The following is a 21,003-nucleotide window of genomic DNA, read 5'->3' on the forward strand; positions in this document are numbered from 1 at the left end:
CAAAAGGGCAATGGAAGTAAATTTAATTGTAACTTTCAAAAGAAAATTTGATAAACACTCAGATGTGAAAACATTCACAAGTCTTTGGAAATGAGAAGGAAAAGGGTACTGATTGGTTAGCTGCATAAATGAACCAGTGCAGATATATCAGGCTGAACTGAATGACGTCCTTCTGAGCTATATCATTTTAATACTTTTTTAACCAACACCAGAGCTTTAGAATGAAATTGCATTTGGAAATACTGAACTGCAAACCTGAATAATGTTAGGAAAATAATTTCAGTTTTATGAAAAGAGCTTAGATTATTAAGAATGTCATGCAGTTTTTCCACAAGAGAGATACTTGCAAAACTTGGACAACAGCCTTATTTTGAAGACAGGCACTGCAATCCACCAGCCTTTTTACAAAACTGATGTTTTGTTCAATGCATTTTCAGATTGCTGACTCACTTTTTGTTTTGTACTAAAGATAAAAAGCTTTCTGACTAGAGGTCACAGATCTCTCTAATGACAGCTCCAGATGATAAAGGGTAGACAGCCGACACAACTAAAGTGAAGAGCCACAGTCTACGGGGAAGCACACATCTTCAAATAAAGTTCAATACTGAGAAAAATTTTTATTTTCTTTCCCTCCCAGGGTATCTTGAAATATGCATTCACAAGCTCTCTGAATAGTCAGTGTTGTATAGTTTTATCTCTTAGGAGTCAAATGAAAATTTATTTTCCCTGAAGATGACCCTACATTTTCTAAAGCTATTACTTCTCTGCTAATCTCACAAGAATAAAGAAGAAATAAATAGCTTTCTTGGAAGGAATTAATATTTTAACAAAACTGTCAAGTTTTTGGCTTTGGAAAATTTCACATATTTCAAACTAGTTTTCCTCAATACAAAATCAATTAGGTTATCATTCACAAAATTAAAAGAACAGGATCTACATGGGTTTAGAAGTATTGTATTGTTTCATGAACTAATTTGATAAGTCAGTGCATCTATACATAGATTAAGACATTCCACATGTAAAATCTGCAAGAATTCTGTTGGTCAAGTGGGTAAATATGTCACTTGATACAATAGCTGATGGTACCTTGTTTAACCAAGGTCCAATGAACTAACCTAAAGATCCCAAAAGAGGGAAAGTAATAATTAACTGGAGTTATTGCTTATAATTATGATCCAGTGATTTCTGCTGGCCGTGAGCAATGATGGGTAGGTCCTGTGGTCAAACAGACTGAGCTTAAGGAACAGGTTTACATATGTCTGAACTTAATTTTTTTTGTTCTGCTTGTAAAAGAGGCACAGAAAAAGTCTCAATTTAATATGAAGTATACTTTATAATGATTTGATAGTGTTTTTTTTAAAAACATGGAAACTACAAAGCATAGTAACTGTGTCTCTTTATGCATTAGTTTACCTAGGTCCCCTATCAATTACTTTAGTTTGTTATATGTGCCAAAACTTAAAGTCCAAACTCAGTCCAATGGATTTATAATACTTGTTAGTTAAGAATATTTTTTTCCTGAAACAGATTCTACGTTTTAAAATCAATCCCACTTGCACACAATTTCAAAATTGGTATTAATCATTTTACTTAATATACAAACTCATTTTGTGACCTTGGCGAATCCTAACCATGAACCTTTAGCTACTTTGAGAAGTCAGAACATACTTAGCTGCAAAATTCTCATGTTATAGATTACTCTTCTATAGCATAATTTTTCTTAACTGCCAATGGACAAAATGACTATAAAAATGCAAGTAAATGCTGGAGAATTCTACTGTACACATAATTATATTGGTGGCATGCTAGAAAATTTAACTGTGGAAGGTCAAAGAGGGCATAAGAAGAGAGACAAAAGAAAGATGGAAGGAAAGAAACCTTAGATGTTTGGCACAAAGGTTTAAGGAAAAAGAGGAAACTGCAGTGACAAGTGACCAGATAATCTCAATGTTAGTGACAAAGTCTATGAGCTTCTTACATTTGTAACTACTGACATTTACTGAGAAATCGAGGTTTTCTCAATTTGACTTCATAACTTTGGTGGAAGACTAGCAAAGACACAGACAAGCCACCCAAATATAGTTTTGGCCAAAGATATTGTTGCTAATCTGGAGAAGCAGGTAAGGAAAATGAAGGCCAAATCTGGAAATAAAATGAAACTTAACCAGACTGCAGGTACAGATCACTCAAGCAGCATACTTCGTAAATATCATTTTGGTTGTTTGTTGGTTACACAGGAAGTAGAAAAAATCCAAATCATCTGCGAAAAAGTGATAAAATAAAAGTATTTACAATTTAAGGGCCGAACATGCAAGAATTATAAATAGAATGACTCTTCATTCACTTTGCAGGACAAAATACATTCTTCTATTTGCATAAAATAATAAACAAGATCTTCTCAGGAATAGATAGTTTAGTGATACTGATAAAACTACTCCTTTCTTACCTCTGGTGCTAAAGTCATCTACAAGAATAACTTCTTTAATGAGGTGAGCAGGAGATCTGTTGAAGATGCTGTGAACAGACCTTAAAAGTGTAGACCACACTTCATCGACAAAGCACAAGATAATGCTGGTTGTTGGAAGGTTGTTGTGAACCATTTGGTCAGGACACCTGTAACAAACACATGCCCAAGGATATGAAGATTAAAAACTTGAGTCATAGCCTATATAGTGTTGTTTAAAGTGTAAATGCATCCTGCACAATCCTGATTTATTTCTACATCCCTTAACTTCCTTTGGAGAAATGGGGACCAGAGAAGAGGTAAACTGGAGCAAAAAAACTGTCAATGCTGAAAATCCAAAACCAAAAGAAGAAATGCTGGAAGCACTCAGTGTTTCAAGCAGCAGAACGAAGAGAGAAGACCAAAGGTGACAAAGCAACAATGGAGACAAAAAAAACAAACTGAAACAGAAAGGTACAACCATTTGTGGAAAGAGGAAAAAAGGCAGGAGTTTACCTAAAATTGTTAAATTCAATGGAGGCCACCCCTGGGTTATGAACACCTGACTTATGGACACGCCTACATATGAACGAGCTCCCATAATATTATTGTTTAAAAATCGAACATAAGTATATATGTACATTCATACTAACGACAGAACTAGTTTCATCTCCTCCTCAATAATTATTCTTTCTTATCAGTCTTATGTGCTTTCGATGCCATTCATTGCAATACTGCGGAGGTTTGGTTACCATATCAAGTGATTTTTGTATATTTTCTAACTTACACACAAAATCGACATGGACATCTGTAAAAACAGAACCTGTTTGTAACCTGGGGATGGCCTGTATTAAGTTCTGAAGGCTACAACTCACCCTGGTAGAAGTCAGCACCGTACTGAGACAGGGAATTAAAGTAACAGGATATTGGAAACTTAATTGTTCTTGGGGGCTGAAAAGAGATGATTTGCAAAACAATTACCCAATCTGCATTTTGTTTCTCCATTTTTGAGGAAAACGCATTGTGAGTACTAAATGGAGGAAATACTGGTGAATTGCTCCTTCAACTGGAAAGAAGGAATGGAAGAGGAAAAAGGACATGAGATAAATAGGTAAAATGTTGCATTTCCTGCAGTTGCATGGGTAAGTGCCACGATAATGTAAGTAGTTTGTGGGGATGGAAGAATAGATTGGGGATTTAAAGAGTCCCTCCTAATCTTCCACCTCCTCCAATCACTTCCTGTTTCACAACACTTTTCCATGACAAAAGGTCCTTGATCCGAAATGCCAATATGTTTCACTGACCCTGTTTAATCTGCTGAATGCTTCCAGCATTGTCTGTTTGTTGGATAAGAAATAGGTACTAAATAATACAAAATGAGAATTATCAATTCCTAAGGGGTTGAGGCTACATCTTCAGATACCTTCCCCTCACCACCCCCCCCCACTCCCTATATGGTCTGAGTTTTTAAAATTTGTTTTAATGATCTCCAATTACAAAGACTCCCTATGCACCTGGCATCATATATAGTGATATGCAGGGTGTTATTACTATATCAAATAAACTAACCAGTGTGTCTTTTTCTTTCTATTATTCATGTACTGCACATCTTCAGTATACACAATCTTCATTCCATTACAATGCAATGATTGAATTATTAAATCTTTACCTCCTCCATACCTTTCAATGAAACATTGCAATACTTGAGAATTTATTTTTGCAGATGTTTTTAACTTCAGTTTCAAATTTAATGATTGACTCCAATTATTTCTATCTTTTATTCCCTTTCAGTGACTTGCCACAAAATTAGACCATTATTGCAACTTCCAAACATCTTCTTTCAGAAGTCATTCTTCCTGAGGACCTCAAAACTACAAACTCCTTTGGAATAAATGTCAAATGTCATTCCTTGGCATTTATTATACAGAAAAAAATTAAAATGAGAAATGTTTCTACCAACCCAGAGCACCATATTTGCTGTGAAGAATCGTCTGCAGCTCCAAGTATTTTGGTTAATTATCCAACTAATAGCTACTGTCTGAAAATGCAGGCATTTAGGAATACCCTGAAATAATTAAGCAACAGAATACAGAAACTATTTTCCAGATGGAATCTGCACCACGGCAACATTTATTTATTTTATTATTTATTTAAACTCTTTGCCCTTCATGATTTTCAATTTTCATCTGTATTGTAAAGAACAAGCGATACATGGCAAGTGCATAACAGAATGGACAGCAAGCAGCTACACAAAAGAAATATGTAACCACTCTAAGACAGGAATCCAACTTTCATGAGCAAAAGAGAAAAGCAAGGACTTTAAACAAAGATCTTGCACTTCTGGATTCAGAGTTAGAGTCATAGAGCAATACAGCACAGATACAGGTCCTTCAGCCCAACAAGTCCATGCTGACCATGGTACCCACCCATATAGTCCTAATTTCCTGCATTCAGCCCATATCCCTCTAAGCCCTGCTCCTGCATGTACCTATCCAAGTGCTTCTTAAATGATACTATTGTAACTGCCTCAACCACTTCCTCTGGCACCTCGTTCCATATACTCACCACCCTCTGCATGAAAAGGTTCCCCTCAGGTCCCTTTTAAATCTTTCCCCTCTCATCCTAGATCTATGCCCCCTAGTTTTGGGCTCTCCTACCCTGGGGAAAAGACTGCTACTATCCACCTTATCTATGCCCCTCATGATTTTATAAACTTCTATATGATCAACCCTCATTTTCCCACGCTCCAAGGAATAAAGACCTCGGCTGGCCAACCTCTCCCTATAACTCAGGCCCTCTAGTCCTGGCAATATCCTTGTAAATCTTTTCTGCATTCTTTCCAGTTTAACCACATCGTTCCTATAACAGGGTGACCAAAATTGTACAGAGTACTCCAAGTGCAGCCTCACCAATGACTTGTACAACTATAACATAATGTCCCAACTCCTATACTCAATGCCCTGACTGATGAAGGCCAATGTGCGAAATGCCTTTTTCACTACCCTATCTACCTGTAACATCGCTTTCAAAAAACTATGCACTTGTACTCCTTGATCCCTTTGTCCCATTACACTCCCTAGTGCCCTATCATAGTACAAGGTTTGACTTTCCAAAATACGTCACCTCACACTTATCTGTATTGAAGTCCATTTGCCACTCCTTGGCCCACTTCCCTAACTGATCAAGATCCCCCTGTAACCTTTTTCACTATCAACAACACCTCCCAATTTCATGTCATCCGCAAATTTACTGATCAAGCCTTGGGCATTCGAATCCAAATAATTTATATAAATAACGAGTAACAAGGGTCCCAACACTGACCCCTGCAGCACATCACAAATTACCAGCTTCCATTCTGAGAAACAACCTTCACCCACCACCCTCTGTTTCCTATCTTTGAGCCAATTTTGAATCCACCTAACTAGCTCTCCCTGGATTCCATGGGACGTAACCTTCCAGACCAACCTACCATGCGGGACCTCAAAGGCTTTGCTAAAGTCCCGTTAGACAACATCCAGTGCTCTATCCTCACCTACTTTTTTGGTTACTTCTTCAAAAAAACTCAAAGGTTCATCAAGTATGACTTTCCACACACAAAGCCATGCTGACTCCTCCTAATCAGACTCTGTCTATCCAAATCTGGTAGATCCTGTCCCTCAGAATTCCCTCCAGTAACCCCCACTACTGACATCAGGCTGACTGGCTTGTAGTTCCCTGGCTTGTCCTTGATATTTTTCTTAAACAATATTAGCCGCCTTCCAGTCTTTGGGAACTTCACCAGTGGTTAACAATGAAGCAAAAATCTCCACAAGGACCTCCACAATTTCTCCTCTAGCCTCCCACAAAGTCCTAGGATGCACTTGGTCAGGCCCTGGGGATTTATCCACCTTAATGCGCTGCAAGGCTGTAAATACCTGCCCCCGGTAATATGAATGTTCTCCAAAACATCTCCACTAGTTTCCCTTATCTCTTGAGCAACCATGATTTTCTCTTCAGTAAACACAGAGGAGAAATATTTGTTAAAAATCCCACCCATCTCCTGTGGCTCAAGGCATTGGTAGCCCTGCTGATCTCTAAGGGGACCTACTCTCTCCCTAGCCATTTTACTCTTAATATAGCTATAGAACCTCTGGGGATTTTCCCTAACCTTACTTGCCAGCTCCATCTCATACCCTCTTTTTGCCCTCCTGATTTCCCTCTTAAGAGTACTCTTAATCTTTTTATAGTCATCAAGGGATTCAGTTGTCCCTGACCTCCAAAGCATAATGTATGCTTCCTTCTTTTTCTTGACCAGAGCCTCAACATCTCTTGTCAGTCAAGGTTCTCTAAACTTGCCAGGTTTACCCTTCACCCTAACAGGAGCACTTCGCATGGACTCTTGATATCACACTCTTAAAAGCCTTCCACTTGCCATTCGCTCCTTTGCCTTCAAACAGGCTCACCAATCGACCTCTGTTAGATCCTGCCTAATTCCCCCAAAATTAGCCCTGCTCCAGTTTAGGACTCTAACCCGTGGGCCTGTGTTATCCTTTTCCATCACTATCTTAAAACTAATAGAATTATGGTCACTAGAGCCAAAGTGCTCCCCGACTGCCACTTCAGTTACCTGCCCTGCCTTGTTCCCTAAGAGAAAGTCCAGTATTGCACCCTCCAGCATAGGGCCCTCCATATATTGACTTAGGAAACTTACCTGGACACAGCTCACAAATTCCAACCTGTCCAGGCCTTTAACACTCTGGATAGTCCAGTCAATACCCATTATTCTTACAATTATGAGCAACTTCTCTACACACCTGCTCCTCAAGCTCCCGCTGACTATTGTGGTGTCTATAATACAGCCCCACTAGAGTGACCTTCCCCTTCTTGTTTCTAAGTTCTACCCATATAGCCTCACTGGGTGATCCCCCAAGAACATTATCTCTAAGTACTGCTGTTACATCCTCCCTTATCAAAAAGGCAACACCCCCTCTTCACTTACCTATACCTCTGTCACACCTGCATCCTGGAATATTGAGCTGCCAGTATTGCTCTTCTCTCAGCCATATTTCTGTTATGGCTATAATATCCCAGTCCTCAGAACCAATCCATGCTCTGAGTTCATCTGCCTCACCTGTTAAACCTTGTGCATTGAAATAAATGCAGTTTGACTGAGTATTCCTTTCCCTGCCTTTACTGTGTTCTTGGCTCCTGGTTACTAAACTTGCTCTCGCTGGCTACTGCTTTATCCCATGACTTGCTCTTGCTCAGAGTCCCATCCCCCTGCCAATCTAGTTTAAACCCTCCCGCGTAGCTCTAGCAAATTTCCCTGCAAGGATATTGGTCCCCGTGGTTCAAATACAATCTGTCCCTCTTGTAAAGGTCACTGCTGCCCCAGAAGAGATCCTAATGGTCCAAAAACCTGAATCCCTGCCCCCTGCACCAGCTCCTCAGCACATTTCTCTCGCACCTCCTGTTGAGCTCATCAACAAAAAATTCAAGACTGATGTAATTGAATTTTAGGGCACACTCCTGTAACAGTCATATCCTGCTTTTTTTCTTCAGTAATATTTGAGAATGTGCAGAAACTTCCAATATCAGATAGATTTGGTGGTCATCTCCACTAGTACTGGGGGAGGTCAACAGATGCACTGTATTCATGAGATTATTTGAAATTAATATTAACTATCTGAACTGATGCTACAGAATTTAATTGGACAATTATGTTTTCATCTAGACTAGAGGAAAATGGACAGCATGATGTAGTCTTAAAATACATTCCTTATTGATCCCTGGTCTTGTTGAGTGAACTGATCTCAGATAGAATGCAAGTTGGAATCAATCCTTTACAAACTGATGGATGCTGTGTGGAAGCATGTGCAGCTGATGCCAAGATTCTGTAATGCTGCTGTACATGGGATGTTGTGTAAATATCTAGACTCAACATGAAAATAATTTTAATGAAGTATCAGAGTGTTGAACATACAAGAAGTTATCCTAACAAAACCATGCATCTAGATAAGGCAGAGGGGATTTAAAAAAAAGGTACACTGTCAGTGTGAACGTCTTCTACTTTATTTTTATAAGAGCTACGGCAAATTCTGAAAAAATTGCCTAGTTTGCTGAAGAGTTGACTTTGAAACTTTGCCCTGGCTCTGCCTCTTTACTTTTATTTCAGACAGTTAGTTGGCTAGAGGTTTGTAAATGGTGCTTATTATCATTCACACATCTGACAGAAACTCCCAATGGGCCAGCCCAGATATCTTACCAGTTTCCAGTACTAAGCTTCTATGATAATGTCTCATCTACAGTACAAGGATCTGTCAAATGTTCATCTATCCTGCCATAATATTAAAGATCACTAGCACCTTCCCAATCTTGAGACTTCTGACTCAAAACTGTTCAGAGAAATGATGAACGTCTGTGATCTCAGCTTTATTCCTTGTGGAACATCACTTCCCATTCTGAGTAGCTACCTTTAACCCTTAATCATTTCTCAATTCGTAACTAGCTTGATATCCATTCTGTTGCTGGTCTGTCAATGCATATTCTAATCCAAGGCATTTGCATGTGAAGAAGTATGAACATTGTAGACCTTCAGTAAATCCAAATTTATTAAGTCTCATGTCTAATTTTGCCTACCTTATCTGGCTGTTTCATGATGTAAAGAAGCCTTTCATTCAGTACCGCTGAATGCCATGACGTTAATATTTCATTACAGATCGCTCCCACGTCACAGCAGGATTCTGTTGTAACCTGAACAGTTCGCAAGTCAGAATAGCGGCCATGAACTGAGTTCCCAATACTCTATTAGCACTGATGACAGTCAGCCTTGCCATCACCTTTCTTGATCCTTCCACTCTGTCTAACTGCTCAGACTGTTCATCCAACATATATTTTTGATGCCCAGAAATTTCTCCCAACTGAACATTGTAAAGCAAAAAGCAGAGGTTGTTGATCTTTGTCGCAAACCCTGTTCCCTAGCTACAGATTCCATTACACTCCTTGGTATTTGCACAAGAATGAACAAGGGCACTTGCAACCCTGGTGTCAGATTTGACCTGAAGATAAGCAACAGACCACATATGTGTCATCAAGGAGACCCTTGTTTCCACCTCCATAACATCATGGAATTACAATTCTTCCTTCAGCTCATCAGCTGCTGAAACACTCATTTAGGCCTCTGTTACCTCTTGACAACTGAAATACCTGGATGCCTTCCCTCCTTCTACCTTCAAAAAAGTAAATACACTAAAACTTCTACTTCTGTGTTTGCCCTAAATCACAGAGGTCCATTCACCTTTTATCCTTGCATTAGCTGATTTACACTACTCCTGGTTACACAATGCCTCAAGTTATAAAATTCTGATGTTTTCTCATCTCATATTGAATGGCTGGGAAGGCTTGAGGAGCTGAGTAGCCTACTCCTGCTCCAGTATTTTTTAATATTCATATTCTTCTAAGTCCTTTATTCTTCCTGTGCTTCTAAACTCATTGGAATTGATTAAATTTAAAGATAAAATAGGTATTTCACTTGTATTTCCTGCTTGCTTTCCCAACACAGACCGTCCCTTTTGTTCCCTCCTTCCTTTTGCCGTCTCCTGTATAACTTTTTCTAGTTCCAGTGAAACGTCATTGACCCAGAATGTGACATATTATCAGAAAACGGTAAATTGACACCTAACATGAGACTACATTTAGAAAATTATACACACAAAAAATGACTGCACAATATTTTTTTTTAGTAATCTCACCCTTTTGGCCTTGTATCTGGGACACCCCTGTCCAGTGGGATCATGTTACTGAGATGTACATTGAAATGCCCCTCGTTCCATTTCTCCTTTGCTCGTTCTTCTTGTTCCTTTGGCACAACTGCTGGCTGCCCAAATTGACCGACGGCTTCAGGGTTACGTGGAGATATCGTCCTGTCAATCGACAAAACTCTGTGTACTCCTATAGCAGATCCCAAACTAGCAACTGAACGTGGTAAAACTTTGTCACCTATCCGCTGGTCATTCGTTTCATTGTTTTTAACAACTACTTTTTTCACAACATTAACCGAAAAATCTCTTTTCTCGGTAATGCGTGGCGTGTTTTTACCTTCAAGGTGGTTTATTGCTGTTTTGTTTGTCGCGTTGATTAAAGGTGTATATTTAATTATGTTTTGTTTTAATCCAACGTTCTTTGTGACAGTAATATTGTCAAGTTCACCTGGCGTTCCCTTCCAAATCTTGCTGTGGGCAGAAATCTTACTATCCGTAATGTTGACAGATTCACCTTTGACTCCATTCCACGCTCTCCCACCGACAGGAATTTTATTATCCGTAATATTGACAAGTCCACCTTTGAGTCCGTTCCAAACTTCACTGTGAGATTGGTTGACTGTATTCTTCATCAGCACAGCACCGACCGCCTGGACCGATGCATTCGGCGTTGTCCACCCTCCTCCGCCTGGCGGGGACACCCGGTGTCCGAGTCCATCTGCCCGCGGGCCGGCAGCGACTGCCGTTCCCGCGCGGTTTGTGCCAGCCTTTCCCTCGGCCGGCTTCACGCCGCGCTCCCCGCCCAGTCCGCCCCGGTTCACCTGTCCCTCCCCTTCCCGCTCGGTCACGGCTTTCAGCTCGGCGTTGACAGCCGCCTGGCGGGGCTTCAGCCCTCGAACTTCGGACACTTTCTCCCCCGGGCCCGGCAGGAAGGCGGGCGCTGAAGCCGCGACCACCTGCCCGGGATGCCCTGCGGTTGTCCGGGCGGCGGCGACGGTGGTTCTGTCCGCAAGCTCAGGGCGGTCGCCGCGGCGCCGTGTGGGCTGGGGGTCCGGTTCCTTCCAGACTGTTGCAGGTGCGGCCAGTAGCAGTTGGTCGGCGGCCGCCCGGGCGCGGTAAACCTCCTTATTCCGCCTGAAACCCACGGCGCCGCCAGGCTGCCGGCTGGAGGTGGCGGGATTTCCACGGGGGGCTCTGGTGGGCGCGTCTCCCCCCGCCAGCCCACCACCGGGCCTTCTCCGGAACATCTTATGCAACCCCTCGTCCTGCAGCACCTTCGACCTGAGCCGCTCCAGCCGCAGGAATTCCTCCTTGGAAAGTTTACTGTTGATCTCCGTGAAGGAAAACCTCAGCGCTGCCATGTCAAAGATCAGCCAGATAATCGAAGCCGCAAAAATCAACCCTAGGATCCTGCCGCTGCCTCGGAACAATTTCCTTATTTTAGTCATTTTACTCATTGATTGTCTCGGGTTTCAGCCGGTGATCATTCCGCCCGCGCCTGTTGCAGCAGCTACTCACTCTGCTTCCCCTCCTTCCACATATCCAGGGAAGTTGTTACGGTGCCGGGTCTGCCTGCGTGGCATTTCTGCAACTATCCTGGAAACTTCCCGGGACCTATCCGGCGCAGTCTGCAAACGGTGCAATTATCATGGGCGACCTCGCACCTCCACACCGAATAAATATCGACTCATTTTGTAGCTGCTTGTATCAGAATATGGGTGTTTCCCTTTTAAGGTGCGCCGCAGGAAGGTCCACGTGTCAAAGCTAACGTTGCATCCTTCTTGGCAGTGCGACCCCATCTGAAACCCGCACAGCGCCGGGATCTACCCAAACAGTTGTCTGGTATGCAATTATTCCTCTTCATCACGATTATTTGGTGGTGACCGTAGTTTATTTGTTAGTGACAATTTCAGAAATGTAGTTTATTTGTTTGTGACAATGTTATAAATGTTAATCACAAGAATGTAAAATAGTTTAATAAATCTTAAAGTCCCGAGGAAACTTTTTTTTCATAAATACAGCCCTTTAAATGTCTTAACGGGTTTTTAGTAAATTAAGAAGCCGTTCATCCATTTATATTCCTCATGAGTGGAGAGGAAAAACAACGAAACATTAATCGTCAACATTCTTGACAGTCCATAACTCTTTGTTGACGAGGATGTCGCGGATCTCGTCTGTGTCTACCGGATGTGCGATTATTATCGCACTTGTGGCATAATTTAAACCCCTTTACGACGTGCGATCAATAATGTAAAAGACGTTCGAAATGTGCAATTACTTTGCCATTCAACCTAAACTTGCTAGTTTGATTGGCAGCAGAATCGATAAATCACCAGCACCCCTGGGGCGCCATAATTGGCATCTGGGATTCAGTTGCACCTTTACGCCAATCAGCTTTGAGCAGTTGGGAAGGGCGGGTCTAGATTTACACCGAACAAGTTAGTTGGAGTTGGCGCAACGCAGATCTCTACCCCATGTGTCAACACTAATCTCCCCACTTAACGAACCCTCAAGACTCCTTCGTTATACGAAATTGACCATTTCTGCCAGATGGAACTTCACAGGTGCTTGAAAGTTTTTTTTCCATCTTAAATACACTGTCGCTTGTTTTCTCACAGGCTCCTTCACATTACGCCGATCATAAAGACTTAAATATTGCTGTTTGAAAAGAACAGTATCCAAATGTGTTCAATACTCTTCGCTGTAGTGAATGAAAGTTTCTTTAAGTGGTAATTTACATTAAATAAAATCCTTTGGAGTGAAGAATTTTTAATTGAATGTGCGTTGAATACTCTAATCACAACGTCAAATTCAGTCATGGACATCGACTCCATTTTTGTTTAAAAAGATGTTTATTCATATATTTACAATATTTACATCATTCTCAATTCACTATTTACAACTATACATTAAATTAAAACACCACATTGAAATATTGCCATCGTTCCAGGATGCCCACTGGTCCTGGAAGGTCTCCAGAGAGCCAGTGAACACTGTGCACTGTTCTCCAGGGTCGCTCGGGCATGGACATATCCTTAGAAGAGAGGTAAGCAGTCAACTCGGGCGGAATTCTCCACGACCTGCTCCCTGGATCTGCCTGGACCAGGCCCAGGAGCAGACCAACAAGGAGGTCCCTGACTGATTGGAACTCCCCCTCCCCAGCACCAAGTTCCCAAAGATTAGAAGGGGCGGGGGGATTGAAGTGCAACCAGAACCTGAGCAGCAAGTGCAATTTGAGCAGCAGCCCCTTCAGATACTCAAACAGGGACTGCAACCTCTCTCACATTCAGCATTAATAAAGAACACAGATTGCTCCAGGCCACAGAAATGGGAGGCGGATACTGGCCCCATTACTCATATGATGTATTCACAACCCTTCCTTAAAATGTAAAGCTTCCATCAAAACTAGAGAGGTAATGCTGGAACTAGGCAAGGGAACATACAATAAATGAGAGGATATTGAGCAGTGTAAATGAATCTTGTACTGTGTATCCACAAAACTTTTAAGGTAGCAGAACAGTCAAAGATGGATAAAAACAAATAGAAATAATATAAAAGCATTAGAAGCAGGATGAGGCCATTCAGTCCTTCCACATTTTCTGCTATTCATGCCTGATCTTTTCCCTCAGTGCCATTTTCCCCTATTAAAATCATAACCCTTGATTCCCTTAATATAAAAAATCCAGTGCCCTCTAATTTAAATATACTCAGTCCTTAACCCTCAGTAGCCCAATGATTCACTCTTTTCTCATCTCAATCCTGAATGGCTGACTCCTTATTTTGAGATTGTGATCCCTTATTCTTGATACCCTAGAAAGGGAAATCATCATCCTGTATCAATCCTGCCAAGCCTACTAAATACTTTGTATGTTTGAATGAGATCACATCTTATTCTTAAAAACAGTAGAACGTGTAGTCAAGTGTACTTAATTTCTCCTTACAGGACAATATCCCAATTTCAGGAACTTCTCCCCTTATGAGCTGAGGCGTAGAATATAAGAGCCAGGACATTACGCTGGAACAGTATTAAATGTTAGTTAGACCACAGCTAGAGTATTGCATACAGTTCAGAATCAGAATCAGGTTTATTATCACTGACATATGACATCAAATCATTTGTTTATTGGCAGCACTACAGTTCAAAGACATAAAAATTACTGTAAATTACAGAATAAATAGTGCAAAAAAAGTTGTGGGCACTACATTAAAGAAAAGATGTAATTGCTTTGAAGAGAGTGAAACAGTGATTTACATTGCCAGGAATAGAAAGTGCAGCTACAAGGAAAGATTGAATAAGCTAAGGGTCCTTGCTTTGGAACATGGGAAGTTGAGGGGAGACTTATTGACTGGGAATAAGAAAGACTGTAAATAGAAAGGACCTATTTTCATTAGCTGAGGGATAAATAACCAGGGATACAGATTTAAAGTAATTGGTACAGTATACATAGAACATAGAACAGTACAGCACAGAACAGGTCCTTCGGCCCACAATGTTGTGCCAACATAGCTAATCCCTCCTACCTACAGAATGCCCATATCCCTCCATTTTCCTCTCATTCATGTGCCCATCCAAGCCCCTCTTAAATGCTCCCAATGAATGTATCTCCACCACCCTATCAGGCAATGCATTCCAGGCATCCACCACTCTCTGAGTATAAAACGCACCCCTCATGTCTGTTCTGAACCTACCCCCTCTCACCCTAACTGCATGCCCTCTGGTATTGGATCGCTATACCCCTGTGTTATGGAGAGGTTGTGTTCCTAGAAAACTGTCCATATCACAATTTTCCGTAATGCAAATCCTTGACAAAAATTGACAAAACGTTGCTTCTTTTGCATTTTGTATTTATTTAGTTTTTTTTTCTCACATAAATTCCATAAGAGTGAATTTTTATTCTATATCTCAAATTTTTGGTAGTGATGCCACAAATGTGCCAGGCAAGAACTACCTTCAAAAGGAGAGAGTCTAACTACCTGTCCTTGACATTCATAGAATGTAGAACACTACAGCACAGTACAGGACCTTTGGCCCACAATGTTGTGCCAACATTTTATCCTGCTTTAAGATCTATCTAACCCTTCCCTCTCACATAGCCCTCCATTTCTCTATCATTCATGTGGCTATCTAAGAGTCTCTTAAATGTCCCCACAACTTCTGCTGGCAGTGTGTTCCATGCACACACCACTCTCTGTGTAAAAAACTTACCCCTGACATCCCCCTTATATCTTCCGCCAATCACCTTAAAATTATACCCCCTCATCTTAGCTATTGTCACCCTGGGAAAAAGTCTCTGACTGTCCACTCGATCTATGCCTCTTATCATCTTGTACACCTCTATCAAGTCACCTCTCATCCTCCTTCTCTCCAAAGAGAAGAGCCCTAGCTCACTCAACCTATCCTCATAAGACATGCTCTCCAATCCAGGCAGCATCCTGGTAATTCTCCTCTGCACCCTCTCTAAAGCTTCCACATCCTTCCTATAATGAGGCAACCAGAACTGAACACAATATTCCAAGTGTGGTCTAACCAGAATTCTATAGAGCTGCAACATTACCTCGTGGCTCTTGAACTCAATACCTCGACTAATGAAGGCCAACCCACCATATGCCTTCTTAACAACCCTATCAACCTGCGTGGTAACCTTGAGGGATCTATGGATGTGGACCCCAAGATCCCTCTGTTCCTCCACATTGCTAAGAGTCCTGTCATTAACCTTCTATTCTGCCTTCAAATTCGATCTCCTGAAGTGTATCATTTCACACTTTTCCGGGTTGAACTCCATCTTCCACTTCTCAGCCCAGGTCTGCATTCTATCAATATCCTGTTGTAATCTACAGCAACCTTCTACACTATCCACAACACCACCAACCTTGGTATCATCAGCAAACACCACTAGTCACTGACCTCCAGTCAGAATATGCTCCATCTACCACCACCCTCTGTCTTCTATGAGCAAGCCAATTCTGAATCCACACAGCCAAGTTTCCCTGGATCCCATGCCTCCTGACTTTCTGAATGAGCCTTCCAAGAGGAACCTTATCAAACACCTTACTAAAATCATTATACACCCCATCCACTGCTCGACCTTCATCAATGTGCTTTGTCACATCCTCAAAGAATTCAATCAGGCTCATGAGGCATGACCTGCCCCTCACAAAGCCATGCTGACTGTCCCTAATCAGCCTATGCTTCTCGAAATGCCCATAAATCCTGTCTCTAAAAATCTTCTCCAGTAATTTGCCCACCACTGAAGTAAGACTCATTGGTCTGTAATTCCCAGGGTTATCACTACTTCCTTTCTTAAACAAAGGAACAACATTTGCCACCCTCCAATCATCCGGCACTACTCCTGTGGCCAGTGAGGACACAAAGATCGTCACCAAAGGCACAGCAATCTCTTCCCTAGCTTCCCGTAAGCCGTAAGAACCGTGGATATATCCTGTCTGGCCCTGGTGACTTATCTAGCCTAATGTTTTTCAATAGTTCCAGCACATCCTCTTTCCTCACATCGACATGCCCTAGCATATCAATCTGTCGTATGCCATCCTCACAAACATCAAGGTCTCTCTCTCTGGTGAATACCGAAGCAAAATATTCATTAAGGACCTCCCCTACCTCTTTTGACTCCTGGCACATGTTTCCTCTTTTATCCCTGATCGGTCCTACCCTCACTCTAGTCATCTTCTTATTCTTCACATACATGTAGAACACCTTGGGGTTTTCCTTGATCCTACTCGCCAAGGACTTCTCATGCCCCCTTCTAGCTCTCCTAAGTCCATTCTTAAGCTCCCTCCTGGCCACCTTGTAACTCTCTAGAGCCCTGTCTGATCCATGCTTTCTAAACCTTAGGTAAGCTTCTTTCTTCCTCTTGACAAGATATTTCTACATCTCGTGTCAACCACGGTTCCTTCACTCTACCATACTTACCCTGCCTCAATAGGACAAACTTATCCAGCGTCCCATGCAAATATTCCTTAAATAACCCCCGTATTTCCGCTGTGCACTTCTCCAAGAACATCTGTTCCCAATTTATGCTCCCAAGTTCCTGCCTAATAGCATCATAATTCCCCCTCCCCCAGTTAAATACATTTCCATATCATCTGCTCCTATCCCTCTCCAAGGCTCTGGTAAAGGTCAAGGAGTTATGATCACTATCTCCAAAATGCTTTCCCACCGAGAGATGTGAAACCTGATCAGACTCATTGCCTAGTACCAAGTCCAGTATGGCTTCTCCTCTAGTCGGCCTGTCCACACACTGTAACAAACTCTGCCCCATATATCCCTTTTACACTAAGGAGGTGCCAATCAGTATTAGGGAAGTTGAAATCACCCATGACAACAACCCTGTTATTTTTGCACCTTTCCAAAATCTGCCTCCCGATCTTCTCCTCAGCATCTCTACTGCTATTGGGGGGGGTCTGTAGAATACTCCCAATAGAGTGATCGCTCCCTTCCTGTTTCTGCCTTCCACCCACACTGACTCAGTAGCCGATCCCTCCGGGACATCCTCCCTTTCTACAGCTGTGACACTGTCCCTGATCAGCAAAGCCACTCCCCCACCTCTTTTACCTCCGCCCCTGTTCCTTTTGAAACATCTAAACTCCGGAATATCCAGCAGCCATTCCTGCTCTTGTGACAGCCTAGTCTCTGTAATGGCCACTACGTCATAGTTGCACATACTGACCCATGCTCTAAGTTCATCACCCTTGTTCCTGATAATTTTTGCATTACTGTAGGCACACTTCAGCCCATCTAACTGACTGCAATTTTGCCCTTTCAAATGCCTATCCTTCCTCACAGTCTTTGTACACTCTTCATCTACTTGTACTCTAAATGAACCAACCTCTGACCTATCACTCTAGTTCCCATCCCTCTGCCAAACTAGCTTAAACCCTTCCCAACAGTTGTAACAAACCTGCCTGCAAGAATATTGGTCCCCGTCCAGTTCAGGTGTAACCCGTCCCTTTTGTACAGGTTGTACCTTCCCCAGAAGAGATCCCAATGATCAACAAATCTGAAACCCTTCCCCCTGCACCATTTACTTAGCCACGCTTTCATCTGCCAAATCATTCTATTCTTACCCTCACTGGTGCGTGGCACAGGCAGCAACCCAGCGATTACTACCCTTGAGGTCCTGCTTTTCAGCTTCCTACCTACTGTAGCTCCCTATATTCCCTCTTCAGGACTCCATCCCTTTTCCTACCTACGTCATTGGTACCAATATGTACCACAACCTCTGTCTGTTCACCCTCGCCCTTCAGAATGCTGTGGACCTGATCCAAGATGCCCCTGACCCTGGCACCCAGGAGGCAACATACCATTCAGGAGTCTCTTTCATGTCCATAGAATCTCCTTTCTGCCCCCCTTACTATGGAATCCCCTATCACTATTACCGTCCTCTTCTCCCCCCTTCCCTTCTGCACAACACGACCAGGCTTTAATAGCATTGCCATCACCACATCTCCCCTCAGCACATCTTGGGAGTCATCATTGATCAGAAATTCAACATGACCAGCTAAATTCATACCATGGCCACAAGAGCAGGTATGAAGCTGGATAAACTGTTGAGTGACTCATCTCTCATCATCTACAAGGCGTAAGTAGGAAAGTGATACTAAACACTCATTCCCTCCACCACTGTCACACTATGGGTGCAGTGTCTGCCACCTACCAAATGCACTGTAGTTGCTTGTCCAGGCTACAACAATGGTGTCTCTCATATCTTTAGTTTCCAACATCAAAGCCCAAAGGCGGTAGGAGCATGTGAGCACTACCATTGCAGACTCATATTTATTATTTTATTTCCATATAACAAAGAAGAAAACATTCAGACCATTGAGCCTATGTCAGTGGACATATCAATACCATCTCCTCAAGATTTTCCCTTGCCTGTTGTCCTCACATTCTCATCACCCCAGATTCTGCTATTCACTGATACATTAGGGCAAATTACAGTGGCCAATTAATCTTCTAATCTGCAAAATTTTGGGATCAGGAGGAAACCCACACAGTAACAGGGAGAATGTGCAAATTCCATGCACACAGGATTGAATCTGGGTGCAGAAGCTTTGAGGCAGCAGCTTTGGAAGCTATTCCACTGTGCTGCCTGTTGTGACTCTAAGTCGCTCACCAGCCTGACTTAGAAATGTATGACTGTTCCTTCATTGTTGCCGGGACTAATCTTGGAACTTCCTGCCCAATAGAATTGTGGGAGTACATCCACCAGAAGGACAGTAATGGTTTGAAAAGGTGGCTTACCATCACTTCTTAAGAGTACTTAGGGATGGACAATAAATGCTGATATTGCCAATCACAACCACTTTCTAAAACATGAATTAATTAAGCTGAAACATAGCAGTAAGTGCCAGCACTGTCTGGACAAAAACAACGTAATTACAAAGCATTGTCATTGGCAATTATTATTTTGAAGACCTTTCACAAATGATAAGGCAAAAGAAATATAGCATTCTTATTGATGAATGAACAGATATTGGAAGCATGAACATGCCCTGAATTTTTTGATAATTAAACATAATCAATGCAAACATGCATAAAGTTAGTCCAGAGTCATAAAGTTATACAGTACAAAACTAAGCTGTTCAGCTCACCATATCCATGCTGACCATCAAGTGCCCATCTGTTCTAATCCCATTTACTGTCACTTGGTCTGTTGCCTTCTGTGCCTTGGCTTGCCCTGATACTTCTCAAACGTTGTGAGAGTACTTGCTTCCACCACCTTCTGAGGCAGTGCATTCCAAATTCTAACCACCTTCTGGGTGAAAAAATTCTTCCTCTGATCTCCTTTAAATCTCTTACCTCCTCACCTCAGGGTACCTCAGGGATCTGTACTGGGACCCTTGCTCTTTGTGATTTTTATAAATGACCTGGATGAGGAAGTGGAGGGGTGGGTTAGTAAGTTTGTGGATGACACAAAGGTTGGGGGTGTTGTGGATAGTTTGGAGGGCTGTCAGAGGTTACAGAGGGACATAGATAGGATGCAAAGTTGGGCTGAGAAGTGGCAGATGCAGTTCAACCCAGATAAGTGTGAAGTGGTTCATTTTGGTAGGTCCAATATGATGACAGAATATAGTATTAATGGTAGGACTCTTGGCAGTGTGGAGGATCAGAGGGATCTTGGGGTCCGAGTCCATAGGACACTCAAACCGGCTGTGCAGGTTGACTCTGTGGTTAAGAAGGCATATGGTGTATTGTCCTTCATCAATCGGGGAATTGAATTTAGGAGCCAAGAGGTATTGTTGCAGCTATATAGGTCCCTGGTCAGACCCCACTTGGAGTGCTGTGCTCAGTTCTGGTCACCTCACTACAGAAGGATGTGGAAGCCATAGAAAGGGTGCAGAGGAGATTTACAAGGATGCTGCCTGGAATGCAGAGCATGCCTTATGAAAACAGGTTGAGGGAACTAGGCCTTTTCTCCTTGGAGAGACGGAGGATGAGGAGGGACCTGATAGAGGTATATAAGATGATGAGAGGTATTGATTGGGTAGATAGTCAGAGGCTTTTCCCCAGGGTTGAAATGGTGGCCACAAGAGGACATAGGTTTAAGGTGCTGGGGAGTAGGTATAGAGGAGATGTCAGGGGTAAGTTTTTTACTCAGAGAGTGGTGAGTGCATGGAATAGGCTGCCAGCAACGGTAGTGGAGGCGGATACGATAGGGCCTTTTAAGAGACTGTTGGATAGATACATGGAGCTGAGAAAAATAGAGGGCTATGGGTAAGCCTGGTAATTTCTAAGGTAGGGACATGTTCGGCACAGCTTTGTGGGCTGAAGGGCCTGAATTGTGCTGTAGTTTTTCTATGTTT

At 42.2% G+C, this 21,003-nt stretch overlaps 1 protein-coding gene across 1 annotated transcript in view; it reads right to left on the bottom strand.

Moving 5' to 3' along the window:
* LOC127572273 (polypeptide N-acetylgalactosaminyltransferase 5) overlaps positions 1-11,914 on the bottom strand; it is a 35,440-nt gene extending 23,526 nt beyond the window's left edge. Inside the window, exons 1-2 of the mRNA XM_052019300.1 lie at positions 10,174-11,914; positions 2,447-2,613 (exon numbers count right to left, since the gene is read on the bottom strand). Coding sequence (XP_051875260.1) covers positions 2,447-2,613; positions 10,174-11,639 — 1,633 coding nt within the window. The 5' untranslated portion in view covers positions 11,640-11,914. The remainder of the gene's footprint in view (positions 1-2,446; positions 2,614-10,173) is intronic.
* Between the last annotated feature and the right edge of the window lie 9,089 nt (positions 11,915-21,003).

Source organism: Pristis pectinata, chromosome 1 (assembly GCF_009764475.1).
Source record: "Pristis pectinata isolate sPriPec2 chromosome 1, sPriPec2.1.pri, whole genome shotgun sequence".
Taxonomy (NCBI): Eukaryota; Metazoa; Chordata; class Chondrichthyes; order Rhinopristiformes; family Pristidae; genus Pristis; species Pristis pectinata.